The sequence below is a fragment of the Conger conger genome, chromosome 2 (assembly GCF_963514075.1).
Source record: "Conger conger chromosome 2, fConCon1.1, whole genome shotgun sequence".
NCBI lineage: Eukaryota > Metazoa > Chordata > Actinopteri > Anguilliformes > Congridae > Conger > Conger conger.
Genome location: NC_083761.1, coordinates 29,702,930 through 29,728,136, shown reverse-complemented (window position 1 = coordinate 29,728,136; position 25,207 = coordinate 29,702,930). Strand labels below are relative to the sequence as shown.

Sequence of the window (25,207 nt, the reverse complement as noted above, 5' to 3'; positions counted from 1 at the left end):
CCTAGTGGCGGGCCAACCAATGTGTTACAAAAAAACTGCTAAAATGGGGAAAGTCATGGAACTGACAAAAAATGGCAAAAATTGTGGCTCACGCACTAGCTTTTTGCTACAAAAAAAAATCTTGTCATTTATTGACCCATGAATGCTGTGACATTTCAACCTCAAAGGTCTTCATCAGAAACCAGGGAACCCACAACAGTCAAAACATTTGTGACAAGCACCGTGACGTAGTGTACTCTAGCAGCTTATGTACTTTCATTGCACCAATTCTTTTGCTTTATCTAAATGCAACATTGGACAGTAATGACATCATTAGTATGCATAATATCTTTATTATTTAACTTCTTTGTGTTGCTCTGTGCAGAAGCCAGTCTTGATGATCATTTGAAAGGTCGAAAGCATCAGAAGCTGTCCAGTGTACGTGCAACCCGCAAGGCACAGGCAGAGAGCAGCCTGTTTGTAACTGGGTTTGCACGTGAGACATCTCAGCTGCAGTTGATCGACTACTTCCAGCACTTTGGATCTGTAGCAGAAGTCATTATTGACAAGAAAAAGGTTGGTTCTCAGAGATCTTGGATATGCTTTGTAATGTATTGTAATATGGATAGACCGTGTTTGGACACTGATACAATTTCTGTTCTTTGGGCACTGTACTCCATTAGATTTTAAATGAAACAATGAATATGAGCTTTAAGGTCAAGATTGTTACCTTGAATTTGAGGGTTGTGGGTTACATAGCCCCTCCATGTTAGAGGAGCAAAAGCAATTGGGACAGTCTGTTTCTCCACTGTTTCTGATCAGACAGGTGTATTAAATTGATTCCTTACTGCAGCTATAACCAGTATCTCTACTCTTGGGTCTAGGCTTTTATTTGCCTGTGGGATCTGTTATTGGCATTTGTCAACATGAGGACCAGAGTTGTGTCAATGGAAGTCAGGGAAGCCATTATATGAGGCTCAGAAAAAAGAAAAAAGAAATCCAAAGAATAGTCCTCCCAAAAAAGAAAGGTGCCTCATACATGGCATATGGGGGGGGGTGTATAAATAGGGATGTCATTTCTACACGGTTCACCTGATATGGATGTAAATTAAAAGTCAAAGGGAACTGCCTTCTTTAACCTCATATTCATGGTTTCATTTCAAATTCAATGTGCAGCAGAGCCAGGACCGTATTACACTGATGAAATCAGATTTATAAATGCTTGAAATTGGCAGTTTTGTAGGAATACAATAATTATGCAATATAAGTTCTGTCCTTGTGAGCTCTTTGACCAGGCTATTCATTGGTACAAGGTCAGAAAAGGACAAATTCCGACAAGTTGACAAATAATTGTTCAGGCTTCTTTACAATAATGTCCCATTGGTTGGGTGTGTATGTTTATTGTGTTTATGTCCCTTTCAGGCTGTGTATGCCATTGTGCAGTTCAGTGAGATAGAGGGAATGCAGTCTGCATTCTCTCATTCTCAGCATGTCCTGGATGGCCAAAAACTTTGTGTTAAGCCAAGGGAGAAGAAGGAGTTCAGATATATCCCCAAAAAGAAGCAGGATCCCAGGAACTTGCATCAATGTGTTGAGCATCTGTCCCAGGAACTGTGCCAAGCTGCATCTGTAGGTTTTAATTCTTTCTGTTTCCTTATATTCTTAGTGGGTATCTGTGACAGACCCCACAAGTCTAGTCATCCTGTGTCTATCCAGCTCCTGTCTTTTCTGCTCTAATCAAGGCTCTAACAGTCATACAATGCATTCACTGAGGCAGGTGCTATAGTGGCTCCACCAAACCCTCAGAAGCTCCACAGCATAGTTTGTTAACTTGCTAAATGTATTCAGTGTAATTCTCTCAATGTTATTGGGGTTTTATGTTCCCATGGTACTGCTGTTTGTAGAATTCAAGTGTACAGTGGGTGCATGTGAAGTGTGGGAAAATATTAAATGATACAGCTTGAATTCTGATTCAATCTTTTCAAAATGGCAGTAAACACAGATGCATGCAATACCCTGTGTGACAAGTGTGTTGCCAGGATTCTGAATGGACTGCAGGAGGACCTCATTCTCGAAAGTAAACTCAAACCAAATCGATCTATGATTGCATGAGAGTGCCTATTCTGGTCACCACCCTCAGTCTGTCTTTGGCCACTGCTGGACTTGGTCAGGGTGGGCTGCTATCAGCAGCCACTGGAACACCAACTTGGACAGCAGATGCTTTGGCATTTTTTACCATAGCCTCCCATTCACTTTGCGATTCGATATTCTCCAATTGATGTTGATTGCCATATCATGTTCCTAAAGCTGCTCTGGCAGTCCATGCATGATGGCAAGAATTTTGTTTGTGCATGAAGTTGAAAGGATGAAAGTAAATGTTTGTTTTTACACCAGCCTTGATTGACAATGTTTGCCAGAAAATAGCACTAGTACCAAGAAATAAGGCTACAAATGATTTATTTGAATAGATTACACGTGTGCTTCTCAACTCCAGTCCGCCAGGCCCGCTCACCAGAAGGCTTTTGTTGTAACTAGGAACAACAAAACATACTGAGAAGTTGGTCCTGAGGACTGGAGTTGAGAAACACTGGTTTAAACTGTATGATATACAGTAACGAGGAACTAAATTATCACCAATTTCCTGAACAAAAAACATTGAAACATGACGGGAAATGTATTGAAATAAAAGTATATAGTTGTCCTATATATTTGAACATAACGTATAGATTATTATCTGTGTTTATCTACAGCCTTTTTTCTTCATTTTTATTAAGGGTGCAAATAATTATAATTGAATTATAAATGGAAAAAATTAAAATAAAATTTGTTGAAAAATCCAACTTGACAAGTTACATTTGTTACTTAGTATGACAACTTACCCACTGATGGGGCAAGTTGCCAGAAGTTTGCACCCTGTACTTAACTGTCTATAACTATGCTGAGATACAAAATGTGTGTCTGGGACTTGATATGATATTTGTTCCATTGTCATGTATTATACTCAAGAAATGTGAGCGAGAGTGAAACGTGTGGCAATATGCCCTGCTCACCCCGAACTAAAAGACCTTGAGAGTTCTGGATAAAGCTCTTGTGGACAGATGAGATCAAGATTGACTTGATGGCAAGAACAAGCATAGAGGTTAAAAGGAACTGCCCAAGAAAAGCACCAATCAAAGCACCCCCCCCCTCCCCCCCCCCCCTCCCCATCTGTGAAGCATGGTGTTATAGTTTGGGCATAGCTGCCACAGGTACTGGCTCACTTGCCTTAAATGATAGTGTAACTGCTGATAGCAGCAGCAGAATGAGTTCTGAAGTGTACAGAGGCATCCTATCTGTTCAATTTCAATCACGCCTCCAAGCTCATTGGACAGTGCTTGATCCCACACCAAAATATACACCAGTGCTCTCTTTCTTCTTCCCAAACCAGTTTCAGAAAGCTTATTGTCACAGTGACTATAGAGAGCTAATTGTTTGTGTGTGTGTGTGCGTGTGCGTGCGCCCGCCTACAGGTCAATGAGCAAATGCACAGAGTGGTGGAGAGCTTCCAGCTGTCTGAGGCCGAAAAGGAAGTACGGAACTTGTTGGTAGAGCTGTTGCAGGGTGTCTTCACAGAGTTTTTCCCAGGTATATTGCCCCTCCACATCCGTCATCTCTTCCCTCGGCTCTCCACCACAGATTAAAACATTGACTTATTCTGTTATATCTTTGTGTCTACACATGTAACCCGCAGAGTGTTGCCTCCAGCCCTTTGGCTCTTCTGTCAATACCTTTGATATTCACTCATGTGACCTGGACCTCTCCCTAGACCTGGAGAAGACCAAAACCTTCCAGGCCCGGGTCAAAGGCTCTTCAGATCAGGTATGAAACAAGGTTATCTCGTCTGTTGAGTCTGGTAGCCTTTTCCAAATCATAGGAAGAAATTCATATACTTGCCTATAATTAATCAGGTGAGCTAGCGCATACCCATCCAATTATTGTATCATCCTGGAGATGTACAGAAATTAAATGTACATATTTATGGTGTTTTTATGTAATATAAGCTTATGATGACACCTTGTTCAACTTACTTTTGTACATCTAAAAATGGGTGGTCTCAACATCAACATGCAACTGGTAGGTTTAGCACCAGTTGGCAGAAGGACCTCATAGTTCCAGTGAAAGGTGAATATTTCATATGTTTTGTTTTCTGGTCCTGGGGTTTTAGCAAATACTGAAACATTTTGGCAAAAAAACAGGAAGCCCACTCTCAGGAAGCTCAAATGTGGAGGTGCAAATGAATATGATCCAAAGCATACCTCAAGTGCAGAATCTGAAAGAAGACCCCCGCCCAAAATCATTCACAATTATACCAATTAGTTTATCCTCATTATTCGTACTTAACTATCTGTGTTGTAACTATCTATCTGTATCTCAATTGTTAATTCATGTTAACTACATGTCCGGTTCATGTCACTTCATGAATATCTTAACTAACTTAATCTAACTGGGGATGAACCCAGGACTTGCCTGAGAGAATAGTGTGTGGACCTACCATTTATTTATGCAGAAATGCAAAATATGAATTTTTATTCATAAATTAGTATTATTAATTAATTAATTAATTACTTAATTCAACATTCCATTTCATAATGTTCATTCAGGTATATAAACCTATTAGGCTATTTTTTTGTGGTTAACTAATATTAAATATGGATTTTTCTTAATCACCTGGCAAGTTCCTTGACGATGACGTGTTGGAGGACAAGTGGCCATAGCAACCCATTCAAAATATTATGATTGTGCCAGTTTTCATTAGGGGTGTGAACGGTTAAACCGGTTGATTCATTCTCTCACAGGGTGGGCTTGGTTCTCTAGGGTGGTATCAGGTGGGTCCCTCCGGAGCCCACCCTGCGCGAGAATGAATCGACCGGTTAACCGAAACTAATTTGTGAACGATAACTGTAATTTTTTTCTGAAGGTGAAATGGCAAGCGCAGTTTAAAATAAATGCACGTTCATCACTAGGCATATTATTGCGGTTCTATTCTAAACTGGCAATCGACACGCTTCAGTAGTTTGAGCAAGCAAACTGGCCATTTCAGGCGGTTAATGCAGGTAAATTTCAGGTAAATGCAAACACCACAGGGAATTGAATGCTACAGTATTAGAGTTATCAAATCATTTCTGTAGCTGTTGGTTGACTTATAGCTTATGGTAACGTTATGTTGTTTCTTAAGGTTCACAGAAGATCGGTGTTTATTCATTGACATGCAAATTCAAACTACCCACAAACTGAACATAGCTTTCCACTATGCTATCTACTATCTACGAATAAACAAAGCAATACATCATTGTACAAATGTTGCCCTAAATATTACAATACGCTGTCCACACGCAATCGGCGGCCATTTCAGAGGGTCAAGAATGCGAACACCGCATGGAATTGAATGCTACATTACTATAGTTGTCAAATATTTTTGGTGTGTTTTAAATCTGTAGATGTTAGTTCACTTATGGCTTTTTCTATTGTGTTTCTTCATCCGTGTTTATTAGTTGACATGCAAATTCAAACTAACAGCAAACTGAACTTCGCTTTCCACAATGCGGTGTCTACATAAAAAATAATAAAGCTATATGTTATCAGGCTATTTATCCATCGGATATTCAAAGCGAAAAAAGGGACACTTTAATCTCACCACCACGATTGTCCCATGCTATATAAAATGCATGGGCATGTAAAATGCAACTGTGAGGTTAGACTGCACAATGTCAATATCATGTAAATATTTTATTTGACAATTAGGCTGACTTACTATTATCGGACTATTATTGACATTTAACTATTGAGATGGCCCAAAATGAATTTTGAAAATGCAATTAAATTTCTTAGTAATTCAGTTTAAAAAAAAGAAAAAGAAGAAAAAGCAGTATCGGTTAACCGTTGAAAAAATGGGATGGTAACCAGTTACAAAAACTGATGATTTTTCACATCCCTAGTTTTCATATAAAGGTTGGATGGTTGACCTGTAACAGAAGAAAACAAAGATCTATTGGGGGGAAACTTCACTGCTGCAGCAGCCCTCTGTGTGCCCTCTGTAGGACTGGGTTGCACCAGCTGTACTGCAGGTCAAACGTAGCCTTGTTAGCTGTACCTTTAAATCCTACTAATACTCTTGATTTATGCACTTCTAACATAAAAGCGGTGACCCAACAGAAATAAGCTAACAACGTAACTAGCTAACCTATACGACGACATCAACTCCTCCTGGCCAAGGCTACATTCACCATAGGTGAATGAAGAAGAAGCATCTTTTAGATGTAATTATTCTCATGAATCTCTGGGCAACCAGTGACTTCCAGGAAAGTATGGATGGCAACCGAGGAAATTTGGTGATGCTGGAAAGACAGATGATCTCCAGGAAAGACTGGCGTGGGTGTATGAGGCCAGCAACCTCATGCACAGCACTCACAAGAGGGTACCAACCAAGCTACAGAAATTCATAATAAGCAATAGTCACCCGAGATGGGGGGAGGATGAGGGACTCAACAGGACAGACACAATGGTAACGGCCAGGATCGACTTATGGACACACAGACGGCTCACCCAAACAACTTTTACTGGGGAGTTATTTGAAGTAAAGTGTCTGCAAGAACACAACAGGGCTTAAAATATACCAAGCCAGGACCAAGTGTGGAAAAGAGGGGTCACAGGTACAGCACACAGCAGTAGCACCTGGTGAGATGCAGGAGAACTCCAGACAGGAAGTGCCCCACAGAACTGGAGATCTCTCCGTACCTGTGTCACCTCAAGTCCTCAGGAGGGACCCACCTGATACCACCCTAGAGAGCCAAGCCCACCCTGTGAGAGAATGAATCAGAGATGGATCAAGGAATGGCACCAACTAGACCAAGACCTTGACCATGTGCTCGAAGCCACACTAGCAGGGACAGCAGAGTGGAGAGTCAATTCCCTCAGAACAATAACATACAATCTGGCAAGAGAGCATTTTGGAACAGAGGGTAAGAAGGTTAACACCAAAACTGCAAAGCCGCCCAACAGAAGAGAGGACCTCACGAGTCAACTCGGGGAACGTCTCTGCAGACTCCGGAGAGCAGAAAGAGCACAGACACAGAGGAAGGAGAGGGAGAACAAAAGATCTCAGTTCACCAAGACCCTTTCAAGTTCACCAGAACACTGCTGGGTGAAGCAAAATCTGGGAGGCTGACAAGCCCCAGAGAAGATGTAGAGGGGTTCCTGAGGGACACTCACAATGACACCTCTAGAAACCAAGCCCTGGATGCCAACCCAAACATCAATAGAGCTGAAACTCCGGGAAAAAAAGCTCAACGTCAGCGAACCATCCTGGAAGGAAGTCCAAGAGTTGGTGATAGGATCTGTCCCCAGCCCAAGCAGTATACCCTATGTATACAAGGTGTATAAGAAATGCTCGATGCTCCTTCGAAGGCTCTGGAAGCTGTACCGGTGGATCTGGAAAAAGGGCATCATTCCATCATGTTGGAAGACGGCAGAGGGCTGTGTGGTGCCAAAGGAGGAGAACAATCTCTCTCTTAAGTGTAGAAGGCAAATGCTTTTTTTCAGTACTGGCTAAAAGGATGACCTCATACATGACTGAGAATGGATACATCGACACCTCTATCTAGAAAGGTGGGTTTCCAGGTGTCTCTGGATGTCTGGAACACACTGGAGTTCTCAGTCAGCTAACAGTGGTCTTGCTAGATTTGGCCAACGCATATGGATCGATCCCTCATGCCCTCATCTGTGCAGCATTAGACTACTACTACATCCCTCTGCACATCAAGGGAATGATCACCAGCTACTTCAGAGGCATCCAGCTATGGTTCAAAACAGCCCAATTTACAACTCAGTGGCACGACCTGGAAAAGGGAATTGTAACCGGCTGTACAGTTTCCTCCATCCTCTTCATCATGGGAATGAACCTTCTTATAACAGCTGTGGGGAAAGAGGCCCGAGGACCAAGAATGGAATCGGGCATCCGACAAGCCCCAATAAGAGAGTTCATGGATAATCTCACTGTGACAACCACAACCCATGTGGAGGCGAAGTGGGTGCTAACAGTGCTCGACCACATGGCAACATGGCCAGGATGAAGCCAAATAAATCCAGGAGAAGATCCAATCGGAAGAGGCAAACAAGTAACAAACAGATTCAAGCTGCAAGTGCAGGGAGAGGCTATTCCATCGATGGAGGAGAATCCAATTAAATGCCTCGGAAAGTGGTTTTACGACTCACTTACCGATAGGAACATCTCCAGTACTGAAAAGCAGATGGAAGGTGGAGGATCGAAAAATCTGGGGAAATCTAAAGCATGGCTCTATCAGCATGGACTGCTGCTGAGACTTATGTGGCTGTTGACAGTGTATGAAGTTCCTATGACAGGGGAAGGAGTGGAGAGGAAGATCAATAAGTACCTCCAAAGGTGGTTGGGAGTTACTCCAAGCTTCACTTCAGTAGGCCTCTACATAAGATCAGGACAGCTCCAACTTCCTCTGTCATCTGTGGTGGAGGAATTCAAGGTGACAAAGTGCAGAGTGGTAATGATGTACAGAGACTCCCAGGATGAACAAGTCAGACATGCAGGCGTTACTACAAGATCAGGCAGCAAGTGGGCAGCTGACACCTCTGTCACACAAGCAGAAAGTATGCTGAAGCTACATGACATCATTGGAATGCCATGCACAGGGAGACAGGGTCTTGGAACCTCCTGTTTCCAACAGTGGGGGAAGGCAGACACCAAGGAGAGGAGAGCCATGATCCAGGAGGAAATACGGCACCTGGAGGAGGAAGGACAAAGGCTGTGGAGCTAGCATCCGAGGAAACCTGGACTAAATGGGACCTCCCCAGAGAAAGATCACATGGGCGGATCCATGGAAACTGGAACCTTTCTGCATCGCCTTCCTGAAGCGATCAGTATATGACACACTCCCGACTCCAACAAATTTGCACAAGTGGGGCAAGCTTTGTGGGGGGAAGGGCACCATGGCCAGGGTGTAAGACAGCACTCACCAAAGGAAGGTACAGGTGGCGGCATGACTAGGTGCTCATGACAATCGCTAACACCCTGGAGCAGGAGAGACGCAAGAAATGGCAAATGCAGGGGAAACCAACACCATCAATCAAGTTTGTGAAGGAGGGAGAAAAGCCATCATGCAGTGACCAAAAATTGGCAAAGGATTTTTAGGGTGGCGTTTAGTAAAATACCAAACTGGTAACTGTACTTTCTGATAACGTTAAATACGTTTTTTTTTCTCTTTGCACCAGACCTTAATTCACAACGAATACCATAAAAAGCGAATACCATAAAACATTAATACTCATCGCTCTCAGGAGGGTTATTATTTTTGCAAATAAGCGCCGGGTCAAAAACAGTACCATAGTGCTGCTTAGCATTGATACAACAGCTAGCTCAATAAAACTTGTCACACAACAGAGGCATCATGCAGATAAATAACAAATAAAAGGAATTATGTAGCTCCAACCAGTCTACACTGTTGCTATAAAGCACATCCATATTAAGCGATCTGAAATGGCCTACTGGTATATGATGTGAAAGAAAGCAAGGTAGCCTAGACTGCTTCCTTCATATAATTTAAACTAGGCAGCTATCCATTTAGCCATTTCACTGGACAAAGCAGACCTAGCTAGCGAAGTGATTTTGGAGTGAGTCAGAAAAACTAGCAATTTTAAAACTTTCCTGGCAATTTTAGTAATTCGACTAATATTACGTAGCCGAAAGAGCGCAAATATCGGAAAAACTCTTGACAGAAAACATACATTTCAAGCCTATAATTAGTAGCATATTTATATTTAGCTTGCTAGTATACTTTTAACTGCTTGAGCAGATTCTCTCTCTCTAAAGATTTTACTTTTATGAGAGACGGGTTCAACAGACCTGATTTGTATCCCCGTTGCCAAAACCTAGAATGCATTTGCCCCGCCTTATCCTGATAATCGTCCTCTCGGTCACAAGTGCAGCATAGTCGTTGAAACTGTCCAAAGGGTATATTTCTAATTACACTGAGGGGATGAAAACTATCCACCCTGAGGATGGTATTGCATTCAGTACCCTTTCTGTAGATCAGAGGTGTCCAATCTTATCCTAAAAGGGCCGGCATGGGTGCAGGTTTTTGTTTTAACCCAGCAGTAACACACCTGATTATACTAATGAGCTAATCGTGGTCTTTAATCAAGACCTTGATGAGTAGAATCAGCTGTCTTAGTCCTGTGCTAAAACCACAACCTGCACACACACCGGCCCTTCCTGAATAAGATTGGACACCCCTGCTGTAGATGGCGGTATGATGAGAACCATTTTGGTTTACAAGTTTGCCTAAGAATTGGACCAATATTTATTGAGAAAACAACCAATAACTGCACAACGTCCTTGTGTTTAGAAGACTATTAGCTCACCATAGACTGGTTCATAGTCTCCTGTTAGCAACAGCTTCTATACTACAATGTCACAGTGGATCACCATTACCATGTCACTTTATGCTGAAATGGATTGTGTATGTAACCCGTACCAAGTTTTTATGAAAACAGAATTAGAAACCAGAACCAGAAACCTGGTGTTGGGGACATGGTTAGTTTACATTACCATTAAGCCAGCTAGCGCAATAAATAATAGTTTGTTGCTGGAGATCAGAAACCATTTCTTCAAGGCTTGATGCAGTTATTGCTAGCAAAGGATATGCTACCAAATATTAAGTGTTATTTACTTTCATTTACTTCAATACTCTCTGTTCCGATACTTTTACTCAGCTAAAAATTGGGTGGCCTGATACCAAAGGTACTATATTCTAAGTCGTTTAACACATCTAGGTGTAAATACCAGGAAATAAAAGCTGAAATTGTGTGAATTGTATTCACTGTATTGCAGAAACAAAGGAATTGGCCTTGCTATTACAATACTTTTGGTGGGGACTGTGTACACACTGGTATTGGTGGGGGTGGTGATTTGGGTCATTAACATGTTGTGGCCTTTGGGCTTGCAGCTTCATGTACAGTAGGACTGGCCCTCGTGGAATAGAAGTTGTACATCCCTGCCTTAAATAGAACACTCCAAAAAGGGGTGAGGATTGGCCAGATTTGGCAGCTGTTACCTCTAAGTGATGTTTATCGTAAGTTTTTCTTCTCTGGTTAAGGCTCAAGAGTGCCGATCAGAGGACATACAGTCAGAGGACTCCATCCTATCTGATATCGACCTGTTCACTGCCTCTACGGCTGAGGTACTGGATCTAGTGGCAGCTGTCTTGAGAAAGTGTGTACCTGGAGTGCACAAAGTTCAGGTGCTCAGCAGCGCCCGTCTCCCTGTGGTCAAGTTCAGTCATCGGGAGTTGGGCCTGCAGGGAGATATCACCATAAACAACAGGTAAGTCCTGTATAGCTCTGATCACAAAATTGATAAAATTGTTCACAAATACATATGCAACTCCAGGGGGGGTTTCTTGAGGAGTTGCAGACACCAGGTAGACACCCAACCCAACTAATAGGCCCTCATTCATACACCATGCCCACAGAGTGCCAGGATCATTGTTTTTATTTTATTTTATTTTATTTTTTTGACTTTTTGTTTGGTCATTCAGTTTCCTAGATTTTATTTATTTATTTTTTTAATTTGTAGCATTTCCACGATCCCCAATAGTGTGGGGAACAGACCCTAATATGTACATGATCTTGCAGAGCAATGACGATCAAGGTGTTCGTGAGGCCTGCTCTGATTTTATGCATCATGTCAGTATATACAGTATATATCTTGCTCTAGTCAAGCAATGCAGGAAATTTGCTTCTCAAACAAAATAGCCATTGAAAAATGGGAACTACAACTTCATAGTTAATGGTCGGCATTGAGTAAGCTCAACAAAATTACAGGCTCCAGAATTATTGGTACCCTTAATAAAAATGAAGAAGAAAGGCTGCATAAACAACACCGATAATAATCTATACTCACTGAGCACTTTAGTAGGAACACAATACTAATACTGTTCTCAAAGCCTCAGTTCTTCATGGTATGGTAAGAACATTGAACATTGAATTGTCATATTCATGAAACCAGTTTGAGATGACTTTTGCATTGTGACATGGTGCATGATCACACTGGAAGTAGCCATTAGAAGATGGGTACATTATGGCCATGAAGGGATGCCCATGGTCAGCAACAATACTCAAATAGGCTGTGGCATTCAAGCGATGATTGATTTGTATGAAAGGACCCAAAGTGTGCCAATAAAACATTCCCCACATCATTACACTACTGCCACCAGCCTGGACTGTTGACACAAGGCAGGTTGGGTCCATGGATTCACGCTGTTACCACCAAATTCTGACCCTACCATCTGTATGCCTCAGCAGAAATCCAGATTCATCAGACCAGGCTACGTTTTTCCAGTCTTCAGCTGTAAATGGAATGTGATTAGAAATATTATGGATTTTGTGTGACCCAATATATGGGTGATATGTGTTTTAGGTATTAGATTTCTCAAGAGAAAATATGGGTAGATGTATCATTGCTTACACAGTGCCCTCCATAATGTTCGGGACAAATGTTTATTTATTTGGCTCTGTACTCAATTTGAGATTTGTTATTTTAAAAATCTCATGTGTTTAAAGTGCACAGTGCTTAAGAATCCTGCTCTCTTAAACCATGTTGGTGGGATGTTATCTGGTTGTCCTCTATCCTGCCCCCACTTTGCTGAGTTTATTACTTTATGGCTTGGCAAGAACAGCACACCAAAAAATGCATGGTTAGTACCCGACTCACATTGTAGGTTAGCTACTGTCCTACTGTGTAAATTGACGATAATTTCACTGAAATCAAGATATTTCAAGAAAGGGGTTTTAATGGTAGGCAATTAAACAACCAAAACAAAAGAGCACACGGGATCAATAACATGCGCTACAAAATTCTAATGCGATGAAATTGAAGATTGTAACCACCACGACTCTTCCGAGAGTTGGCCGTCCGGCCATACTGAGTAATCGGGCAAGAACGGCCTTATCAGGGAGATGACCAATAATCTAACGGTCACTCAAACAGAGCATCAGAAGTCCTCTGCAGAGATGGGAGAACCTTCCGGAAGGACGACCATCTTATCAGCACTCCATCAATCAGGCCTTTTTGGTAGAGTGGCAATGAAAGGCATATGGCAGTAAAGGCATATGACAACACGCTTGTTTGCCAAACAGCATTTAAATTGCACGAGTGGGCCTTTTTGCATTCTTTTCTTTTTTCACGGTACAATTTTCAATCGATATGGTCACAGCATATACTATTTGAACCCTTGGTTTAATCTGTATTAAAAAATGTACGATGCCATTGCTTTAGCAACAACAGTTCCTTATTTTGTAACGTCGAGTGTAAAAACATGTGGTGTACCTTCTCTGCATGTTTGGAATCCACAAGCTACACAAATCAGGTTAATCCAGCATACCAAATCCATTATCTTAACCCACTTGTCCTGAACAGGGTCGCAGGGGGGCTGGAGCCTATCCCAGCATACATTGGGCGAATACACCCTGCACAGGTCGCCAGTCCATCACAAGGCACACACACCATTCACTCACGCACTCGTACCCACGGGCAATCAGTCTAACCTGCATGTCTTTGGACTGTGGGAGGAAACCGGAGTACCCGGAGGAAACCCACGCAAGCACAGGGAGAACATGCAAACTCCACACAGAGAGGCCCGGCCGACTGGGATTCAAACCCAGGACCTCTTTCCTGTGAGGTGGCAGTGCTACCCACTGCACCATCCGTGCCGCCTTGAACCAAATCCACAATAGTTTATAATTACAAAAACATGCTAGCTTGGAATATAGTATTAGTGATGACTGAGCAGCATTTTAGCTAATGAACTTGCATTTCCCATGGTGTTTTGTTTGGGCTTGCATAAAACACAGATTTTCTTCGCGGCGTGATCATTTTCCTTCAGTATGCTGGCAGTGGGCGGAGCCTTGTCTGATTGCAGTTTGAATAGTCCCAATGTTTTGTATGATGACTTCTGAACCGTTTTACATAGCAGTAAAGAGAGAAAAAGAGCTGTAGTGCTGAAAGGGATGTGGGAGAGTGGATGGGGAGAGATATCAACTGCAGTCTGCTAGCTAGCCTGCTGCTGTCACAGCCGATATGATAAAACTGCTTGCCAACAGGGTTCTATTCTAAATCAGAAATCACAGCACCTTGCTCAATTCAGTTGAATTCAGTTTTTATATAAACACTTGTTTTTTCACTGTGTAATGTGTTCAAGATTCATGTTTCATGTTTTTTTAAATTGCAGTGTTGTGGAATCCTAGTTCTTATCAACGCCACAGTACTATCTCATTTCAGAAAATAAAGTTTGCTACCTGATAGCCTACAAGCCAGTTTTAAAATAAACACAAACAAGGGAGCTGTATGTGCATGTCTGTCTGCATTCTTGGCAAACTTCGGGGTAATACCCAACTTAATCTACTATTCTGCTGCTGAAGGTGGGCGTCTTTATTGTGAGGCATTCCTTTTTTCATTGCAGCAAAATAAAATGGAAAATGTTCTCTTCAAACCCCCAAGGGATACCTTTCAGAAGAGACCAGGATTGTGCCTGTAGTCAAAAGTGTAGTAACCATGTTATTTTGGATATGTAAATTGTTGGCATTTATATAGTGCCTTTATCCGAAGCTCTGTACAATTGATGCTTCTCATTCACCCATTCACACACACACTCACACACCAACGGTGATTGGCTGCCATGCAAGGCACCAACCAGCTCATCAGGAGCAATTGGGGGTTAGATGTCTTGCTCAGTGGCACTTTGACACACCCAGGGTGGGATCGAACCGGCAACCCTCCGACTGCCAGACGACTGCTCTTACGGCCTGAGCTAATGTCGCCCCTTTGTGTCATTTATGTGGTGAAAGGACTCTGAGAGCATGAGGAAAAAGAGTCTCTTGTCTGATGAGACAGAAACTGAACTCTGGGTAGAACTCCAAGCACTGTATCTGGCGAACAGCAGGCACTGCTTATCACCTGGTTAACACCGTCCATACAGTGACGCATGGTAGTGGCTGCTTCATCCTATGGGGGTGCTTCTTAGCAGCAGGGAGCAGAGACACTTTTCAGAATTGAGGAAAGGATGGATGCAGCCGAATACAGAGAGGTCCTGCTCCAGAGTGCATGGGACCTCAGACTGGGGCAACAGTTCACCTTTTAGCACAACAATGAGCAAAAGCGTACAGCCATGACAATGCTGGAGTGGCTTTGGGACAAGTCTCTAACTATCCTTGAGTAGCCCAGCCAAAGCCCAGACTTAAGCCCCTCTCTGGAGAGACCTGAAGATGGCAGTTCACAGACTCTTGCCATCCGTTGTGTGTGCCACATCTTTCTGCAAGCAATATGTTCTCTGCATGCTGGTGAATTTCATTATTTGAGGCCTGTTTAAGAGTATAACGCTGATGATTTCCACCCTACTTTGTCCCTTTAAAATGGTGTTCTGCTCCCCTCCTCACACAGGCTGGCGGTCAGGAACACCCGATTGCTCCAGCTATACTCCAGGCTGGACGCAAGACTTCGCCCCCTCGTGTATTGCATTCGTTACTGGGCCAAGCAGAAGCACTTGGCTGGTAAGTCACGAGTGGCTTTTTCACTACGCCACCAGAGTTTTAAATATAATTACGTATATACAGTAATTTATAATTGTATTATTTTACTTAGTTACGTTCTTTCAAGTATAATTATGTATGAAGAAGGAGAAATACTATTTAGCATTTTAAATGTGTAATTTCATGCTTTGAACTGATTTTCTTCCAAATTCGGGCAAACATTGCTCAGCAAAATCTAAGAAGAAACGTTACACACTCTTAATTCCAATGCAGTTTTTTAGTTGCCAACATTTATTGCCTATATCAGGGCTTTGACACCAATCAGATAGCACACATATACACTCACTGAGGACTTTATTAGGAACACCTGTACACCTACTTATTCATGTGATTATCTAATCAGCCAATTGCGTGGCAGCAGTGCAATGCATAAAATCCTGCAGATACAGGTCAGGAGCATTAGTTAATATTCACCTTAACCATCAGAATACGGAAAAAATTTGATCTTAAGTGACCGTGGAATGATTGTCAGTGCCAGACAGGGTGGTTTGAGTATCTCTGAAACTGCTGATGTCCTGGGATTTTTCTAGAGTTTGTAGAGAATGGTGTGAAAAACTAAAAAGTGAGCAACAGTTCTGCGGGCAGTAATGCCTTGTTAATGAGAGAGGTCCGAGGAGAGGCCAGACTGGTCAAAGCTGACAGGACGGTGACTTACGCAAATAATCACACATTACAACAGTGGTATGTGAAAGAGCATCTCTGAACATGCAACGCAGCAAATCTCTTAGTAGACGGGTTACAGCAGCAGAAGGCGTACTGAGTCTAAAATAATAAGTCTGATAAATACCTAATAAAGTGCTCACTGAGTGTATATTCCTAAACAAAAATTGACTGCACCTAGGTCACGTAAGAAATATGGGCAAGTCTAAACACAAACAAATGCAAGAAAAAGAAGGTCCATAAAAATAGATGGTATTCAACAAAAATTCACATTCAATATGTTTAATATATGTCATATTTAACAATAAAGAAAAAAAGTGGAAGCTCCAAGTCTAAGTTCAAACCTCTTGGGATCAAGGGATTAAAAAAATGTATCTAGAAAGCCTCCCGCTTTAACAGCACAATTTTCTAAATCAATTTTCTAATTGTATGTAGGGAAAGCATCACGTGAACTAAAAGTAAGAATAGCTGAAAACAGGAGCACAATCCCATGCAAAAATCTCACCTACCCAGTTGCAGCCCACTTTGTACAGGCTAATCATTTGATTTTGAGAAAGTCAATACGCCTAGGCATCTATAATATCTATGTTATCATACTTTGGTAACTGCTTAACTTTCATAAAAACGAACTCCCTCTGGGCTGTGGTTTATTGTAATGAAAAAAAATATTTTATAATATACCACTGCCTGTGAGTTATTGCTTAAATAATTCCAGCCACACAGATCAGGCAACAATTCTGTCCAATTGGAGACAAGAATTCCGTCCAATCAGTTACTAGATGGCCAGTATGCTTTTCTGTAGACAGTCACACTCTCATGTTTCCTGTTCCCCATATTTTTAAAAAAGCTGATATTTTCGAATTCAATGGGGTTAAAAGGAATAAGCTTGACTGACTGCATTGGAATCACTGCAAAAGTATAAAAACTTAATCCATATTCCCCCAATGCACCACAAAATGTAGGGTACAAACAATGTACAGTACTTGCTCACCAGCAGAGATTTTTGTCAAGATGGCAATTGTTGAGCCTGCTGCACTCGTCTACAAATGTAAGGCTGACAGAACATGCTCACGCAAACGAAAATAGCAACAACAACTTTTTTGTTTAATTGTTTATTAGTTACTGTGTACATACATCTACTGATGCCTCTGGACACATCTTCAGTGATGTTCCTGGAATCATCGGGTGTTTCGGGTCTTTCAACATCATACACCCTCCTCCAGGTGACCCAACGCTTGTGTCCAGATGGCTAGCTACCATGACTCCATGGCTCTCCTCTTTTGAGCCACAGCCATCTTGAGGCTCTCTCTGCCGCATCGGTGGTACTGCGGATGGCTCTCCTCTTCCTCTCTCCCACGATGCCTAAGCTACTGAAGGCTCTGGCTAAAGAACGGGCTGCGAAACCCCTGCATCCGACCTCCACCGGAAGACACCTTGCTCTCCACCCAGCCTGATGACAATCACTGACCAGTCTCGCGTACTTGGAGAGTTTCCTCTCAAAGGCTTCTTCCAAGCGATCTTCCCATGGGACCGTCAGCTCCAGCATCACCGCTTGCTTGGTGGACTCAGACACGAGGACAATGTCTGGCCGCAGGGTGGTAGCAGCAATGTGACTGGGGAACTTCAGCTGTCGTTCGAGGTCCACCAGCAGCTGCCAGTCTCTTGCAGAGGTCAGGATGCCAGCAGATGTTCTTCTGGCAGGGGTTGCCTGCTCCCCAGCTCTGACAAAGGCGATGGTTCTCTTGGAGGGTCGGAACTGCTTTGCCCACAGAAGTCCAGCGCTGATGGCTTCAGCAATGGTCTTAAGGACTTGGTCATGCCTCCAACGGTACCTTCCATCTCCAAGTGCCCTGGTACAGCAGCTGAGGATGTGTTCTAGGGTTCCTCGCTTGGAACACAAGGGGCACGCTGATGTCTCTGCTAAGTCCCATGTGTGCAGGTTTGACGGGCTTGGAAGCACGTCGTAGACTGCCTGGATGAGGAATTTGATGCGTTGAGGCTCGGCTCTCCAGAGCTCAGTCCAGGTCACTTTCCTCTCCATCGCATTCTCCCATCTTGTCCAAGCTCCCTGTTGTTTCATCCCCACTGCCCTGCAGGATCTTGTCTCCTCCTCTGCTGCTCTCACCTCCTCCTGGACAAGGCACCGCCTCTCCTTTCCCCTGATGTTCAATTGAGGAGTTGGGAAGGACCCTAGCCCAGCTCGGCCCCGTGTGACCACTCCCACAAGGTTCCTGTGACGTAGCCTGGCCTCTGCCTCTTGGACAGCATCCTCTGCTCTCCACTTCCTGCCAGTCCTCACTTGGATCCCAGCGTTGGCCACCTTTGGGTCACTCGAGTCCCTATACTGCACCACTTCTCTAGCTCTCGTCACCTTGAATTCCTCCTCCAAGGATCTAAAGGGCAGCTGTAGCTTGTTGTTACGCCCATAGAGAGCGATGCTGCTCAGGCTCTTTGGTAACCCAAGCCATCTTCGGAGGTGTTTGCTGACCTTCCTCTCCAGGGTCTTAACCGCTGAGATTGGGAAGGCATAGACAAGGAGGGGCCACAGGATCCTGGGGAGAATGCCGTGCTGGTACACCCAGGCTTTAAATTTCCCCGGAAGGCCTGACTTGTCCACGGTTTTCAGCCAGCCATCCAACTCAGTGCAGGTGGACTGAATTGATGATGTGTCTCTCAGAGAGCTGTCAAAAATCTTGCCCAAGCTCTTGACTGGCTTCTCTGTGATGGTAGGGATGGCTTTGCCTGAGATGTTAAACCGGACCTTGTCCTCCACCCTCCCTTTCTTCAGCACCATAGATCTTGATTTGGCTGGTTTAAAACGCATCCGGGCCCACTCCACCAGCTTCACGAGACCCTTCAGAATCCACCGGCAGCCTGGGACTGATTCTGTCGTGACTGTGAGGTCATCCATGAATGCCCTGATGGGTGGCTGCCGTTGACCGGATTTTGATCGGGGCCCTCTGCACTCTGGCTCAGCAGACTTGATGAGCATGTTCATGGCAAGGGAGAACAGCGTCACAGAGATAGTGCACCCTGTGATAATGCCGACCTCCACCTTATGCCAAGATGATGATGTTGCTCCTGAAGAAACCCTCATCCTGAAGTTGTTGTAGTAGTCAGCGATGAGGTCTCTACACCTGCTGGGGACATGATGTTTCATCAGAGTGAACTGGACCAGCTTGTGAGGAATGGAGCCGAATGCAATCGCCAGGTCGAGCCATAACACTGACAGATTGCCTTTGTTCTCTCTGGCCTCCCGGATTAGCTGTGTCACCACACCGGTGTGTTCCATACAGCCTGGCATTCCTGCAATGCCACCCTTCTGGACTGATGTATCGATGTAGGTGTTCTTTACCAGGTAGGTGCTCAGCCGTCTGGAAATGGCACTGAAGAAGACCTTCGCCTCGACACACAGCAGGGAGATGATGCGGAACTGGTCTAGCTGGGTGGAGTTTTCCTCCTTCGGGATCCACACCCCTTCAGCCACTCGCCATTGTTCTGGGATCTTCCCCCTTCTCCAGAACACTCGCATGAGTTTCCACAGACGCTGTAGGAGTTTGGGGCAGTTCTTGTACACTTTGTATGAAGTGCCACTTGGTCCTGGAGCAGAGCTAGCCCTCGCTTTGCGTACAACCTCTCTGACTTCCTTTAGCTGCAGCTCCGACTTGTCAAACTGCACTTCGGGTTCAGGGGGGTCTATAAGGATGTCGCACTCTCCGAACTCCTGCTCTCTCTCAAGATCGCTGTACGTCCGAGTGAGATATTGGTCTATGTCTTCCTGCGAGGAGGCAAGTTTCCCACTGCGCTTCTGCCCCAGAAGGTCCTTCATAAACTTGAAGGCGTTGGCGATAAAGGCGGCACGTTTACGTGCCCTCTCACGACGCCGCCTCCGATGCCACTCTGCTCGGCGGAGAATCGTGATCTTTTTCCTTAGGATGCTCATTAGCTGGGCCAGGCCAATGCGCTCCTCTTCTCCTGCTACCTTGTGCTGGGACTTAAGCGTTTTCATCTCCTGCCTGATGTTATGGATTTTAACAGCTCTTTGGTTCTTTGTGTAGGGTCTTCCGGAGCTTTTCTTCTCCTCTTCACCGAACCGTTCAGCCGCGATGCTGACAACGATTGTTGTCATCACTTGCAGCTTTCCGTCGGCCTCTCCCTTTGCCGTCGCCTCCAGAATTTGGTCGACATCGTCATCAAACTGCTTCCACAGTGAAGTCATGCTCGCTGCAGGCCATTTGATCCGCCTCCTGACAGACTTGATGCTTGAGGGATTAGTCTGCAACACTTGGAGGTTCTGGGCACTGTGGGGTGACTCCGGGCCTGGCCCCTCCTGCGTCTCACCAGGTTGAACACCTGTGCGTTGTGTTGCTTCTGCTCCCATCGGACATTTCATCCTTGCTCGGTGGATCTTCAAGCCATGGATGTTCTTGCAGACTTTGCCGCATGTACACTGCTTGCTCATAGTCGTTTGTTCGTTGCCTGGGTCAGTTGCCGTTGTATCCGTCCGATTGGGGTGCTCATCCTCCCCCCCTCTCGGGCACCCCTGGGGGTATTTTTCCATTAAGTTCATCGTAGCTTGTTTGGGCGTCCTCCTCTCAGAGGACACAGATTGGGGTGCCAGCCCTTTCTGTCCCGGTCGCCGTCTCTCCGAGCTGTCACTGACTCTCCAGTAGTCACCACACTCTTCGTGGTTGTCATCCAGACTTTCCTGGCGGTCACTGATCAACTCAGGGGTTTGCTGTGTACATACATCTACTGATGCCTCTGGACACATCTTCAGTGATGTTCAGTGGGTAAATAATTAGTACAAGTACACAAAGAACCAGGAAAACCCTTGTTTGAAAAGGAGAAAACATTAGTTTCTTGCTTTCTCACCAAGCTGCTGATAGCTGTCATGCAAGTGTAACCTGCTCAGAATCCATAGTGGTCGGAATCATCTCTTTTTACCACTGTATTATCCCTATTCAGTGCTCAATGTAAAATTTCTTGTATAGTGTATAGAGAGGGAGTGAATGAGTGAGCCATTGCGAATGCAGCTAAAACTGAAAGTAGGTAAAGCTTGTGCTGGAGAATGGACATGTAAAACTGAATAGAGATTTTTGTTACTTATTCTTATGGATATCAGGACCTAAAATCAAGCACTGGAAAATACACAAAATGTGACAGATTAGGTCTGTCTGAAAACCAGATTGGGTGGCACGGATGGTGCAGTGGGTAGCACTGCCGCCTCACAGCAAGGAGGTCCTGGGTTCGAATCCCCGTCGGCCAGGGCCTCTCTGTGCGGAGTTTACATGTTCTCCCCGTGTCTGCGTGGGTTTCCTCCGTGTACTCCGGTTTCCTCCCACAGTCCAAAGACATGCAGGTTAGGCTGATTGGAGAGTCTAAATTGCCCGTAGGTATGAGTGTGTGAGTGAATGGTGCGTGTGCCCTGCGATGGACTGGCGACCTGGCCAGGGTGTATTCCTGCCTTTCGCCCAATGTATGCTGGGATAGGTTCCAGCCCCCCTGCGACCCTGATCATGATAAGCGGGTTCAGATAATGGATGGATGGATGATTATAAATCTTTAATTCCCATTTTTTCTTCTTTGTGCATGAAAAACACTTCAATGTATATGGTGAATCAGGAGACTAATATTTAGCCTGCTAAAATGGAGCAATTACTTTTTTATCCAAATACAGATAACACTGCTGGGCCCTACTGTTGGCAAAGTGTCAAATGAAACACGAAACCTTTGTTCTGAACAAAAAAATTGTAATTTATAACAATGAGAAATTCCTCATATCCTGTCCTGTTACCGATTCCCAATTAAATATATTTATTTATTCATTCATTTTTACTCATTTGTCAGGGACCATGTACAATATTAAATATAAATGTTGCCATTTGATGTATTGTACCAGATTTAGCTTCAGGTAATTTCCATCTGCAGTCCCTTGGCAGGTTATTTAATATATATATAAGCCACACAATCCAGCATGCTGAATCTCCAAACAGTCAGAAGATCTGCTTGTTACACAGATCTGTTTTCTGCTTTCCAGCCGCAATCATATAACTATTATATAGTACTTATAACGGGGAGGTGCTTTGTTTTTCCTCACTTCATCCAGTTGGATCTTTTCCACACTGTCAATGATTGCCTGTATTTCAGGATACCCAGGCTCCGTCTTTGGTTTCTTCCCTTTCTTCCACCATTTCCCAGTTTCGGTAGGCGATGGTGTAGCAGGTTGAACAGGCAGAGGTGGACCCGGTTGGGCCGCCTGGCCCTGTTTTATCCGGGGGATGTTGGTTCTGTGGAACAGCAACAGTTGCGGCATAAGGAGGAGGGAGCGGCTCTGAATCCCTATCCTTCAATGTACTTTGCCCTACATTCTCATCTCCTTCCCTTACTTACTGTACCAGTTGTGACTTAGGTCCTTCTTCTTTCTCACATCTGCTTACCATCTGCTTGCCAATGATTATACACTAAATGTACCTGTGAGTGGAAAATACCTTTCTGTTACCTTGCACCTCAACGGTACCTGGTGACACTTGAAACATTACCTTTACTGGACCCCGTCAATGGGCTTGACATGGACCTCAAACAAACAAACAAACAAACAAACCTAGGAGGGACCTCTCTTTTTTTTAGGTAAATGGTAAATGGCTGGCATTTATATAGCACCTTTATCCGAAGTGCTGTACAATTGATGCTTCTCATTCACCCATTTACCCATTCATACACACACTCACACACCGACCATGCAAGGTACCAACCAGCTCGTCAGGAGCATTTTAGGTGTTAGGTGTCTTGCTCAGGGACACTTCAATACAGCCAACACTGGGACTCGCAAGGTCGGTGGTTCGATCCCCGGTGTAGCAAAATAAGATCCACACAGCCGTTGGGCCCTTGAGCAAGGCCCTTAACCCTGCATTGCTCCACAGGAGGATTGTGTCCTGCTTGGTCTAAATCAACTGTAAGTCGCTTTGAATAAAAGTGTCAGCCAAATGACATGTGATGTAATACTTTCACATAAACACATAGTTTTGAACACTTATAATGTTCTTTGTTGCTTTCTTTGCAGACGCGTTTTCTGAAGGTTACATTCCACCGAAAATGCATATTTGGTCTTCCAGATCATTTCATAGGTACATACTTCAATTATTACCTGTAACTTAGGTAATTTGCGTACTTTATGAAAAATGGTGGAAAGTACACATTTTAACATTTTTCTAGCAGTCTATAATCTGAACAGATATTGTTTAATTCCTTCAGATTCTAAATAAGACATGTTTGAAGATTGTTTTGAGGCTTTTTTTTTTTTATCACCAGTACCCTATAATAAAAAATGTTCATGAAGATGATGACATTTGAGGAACTAACAATGAGTTTTGTGATGATCTAACAATGAGATTTTGTTTCCATTACACCATGCCAACAAACTCTTTGGAAGACAGAAATATTTCCTCCACAGGCTGCATGAAGATGGCCCTTACTGAGCACAATAAACAAAACCAATCATCTTGAGTTAGCAAATCCTCATTGGAATTATAATTAGAAGAGAGTGCTATGGTCAGATGAGACCATACCCGATACCTACTATCAAATATGACTCATTTATTTTTTTGGAGAGGTTTTGCTGCCAGGGGGCACTATTTAAGGTCAATGGCATATTTAATTCTGCAAAGTACCAGGAAATATTGGCAGAAAATCTGTTTTTCTCTGCTTGGAAGCTGACACTTGGTTGTAGGTAGTTTGTCCATCAGGACAATGACTCCAAGCATACATCCATACATAGATTGTTAAGTAAAAACAACAACCATGTTCTGCAATAGCCATCTCCGTCTCCAATTACTTAAATCCCATGAAAAACGTGGTCTCAACTGAAGAGAAATCCCTCCAAATGTGTTCTCTGAAATTGACAAATTATAGGAAAAGACTCATGGCTGTCATCTTTGACAGGGGTGTTAATAATTGTGTAGCTTGTTTTTTTGTGGGGAAAAAAAATATATTAGAAAAATGTAAGACTTTGATTCCATTGAATCATTAATAAAGCACACTGCTTTACACATGTTGGAAACTAAGGCTTATGTCAATCACAAAAAAAACTGTTTTCTGTTAAGTATTTGCATTTGCTGCAAGCCTCAAAAGACAGGACATTAAACTGATCAAGTTGAACATCAGTCTGCTCTCCAACAAGGTGCATCAGAATAGATCTCTGATGACTGTTACAGCCTTTACCTCTCTGTTACAGAGAGGTAGAGATTAGCTGGGTTAGGGGGATGGTGATTTTCTCACATGACTCCATACTTTTGAAGGTTTCGTCTGCGGGGTTTCGTTTCGTGAAACGGGGCTCTCTCGTAGTCCGTCCAGGATAGTTCCGCTTCTTTTGCGCCGTGCTTAGCTTGGGGGTTCAGTGGTAGGGTTCACTCACTCGGGCTCCGGGTAACCCTCCTCCGTCATGAGCCCCGCTTGGTGTTTGTGTTCTGCCTTTTAAATGGTGCCGCTCCCTTCCCCAAACTCGGCTCAGCTGTGCCTGTTCAATCAGAGAAGGTTAGTATTTTCCAGTCACATTCCTCACGTGTCTCGCCTCGGGGGTGCTGGCCTTGGTGCTGATACTCCTCCCGGCCTCTCCCCAAGGTGCCGCTCTTAGATATGCCAGGGGAAAACATTCGGCGTTAATTATTTTCCCCAGCTCTTGGCGCTGGCGCACAGGCTGTTCGACCCCAGTGGTGTACCGATCGCAGGTCAGGCCACCACACTGCCTAGGATATGTTGTTCTGGATAAAAGCGTAGACGCAGATATATAGCCTACAGTGTGAACATATATGGGCCTATACATAATATTCATATTTGTCCAAAAGTAATTGGCCAATTAAAGTCATGGCTAACTACTGTGCATTCAGTCACTCAATGATAGTGTCACCCACAATCACTT

General features: G+C 43.8%; 1 protein-coding gene across 1 annotated transcript in view; it reads left to right on the top strand.

Annotated features, from left to right (window-relative positions):
• The window catches only part of tut1 (terminal uridylyl transferase 1, U6 snRNA-specific), a 36,144-nt gene that overhangs the window by 3,973 nt on the left and 6,964 nt on the right, over positions 1–25,207 (top strand). The window contains exons 2-7 of the mRNA XM_061221366.1: positions 365–555; positions 1,402–1,608; positions 3,489–3,603; positions 3,710–3,837; positions 11,142–11,368; positions 15,482–15,591. Coding sequence (XP_061077350.1) covers positions 365–555; positions 1,402–1,608; positions 3,489–3,603; positions 3,710–3,837; positions 11,142–11,368; positions 15,482–15,591 — 978 coding nt within the window. The remainder of the gene's footprint in view (positions 1–364; positions 556–1,401; positions 1,609–3,488; positions 3,604–3,709; positions 3,838–11,141; positions 11,369–15,481; positions 15,592–25,207) is intronic.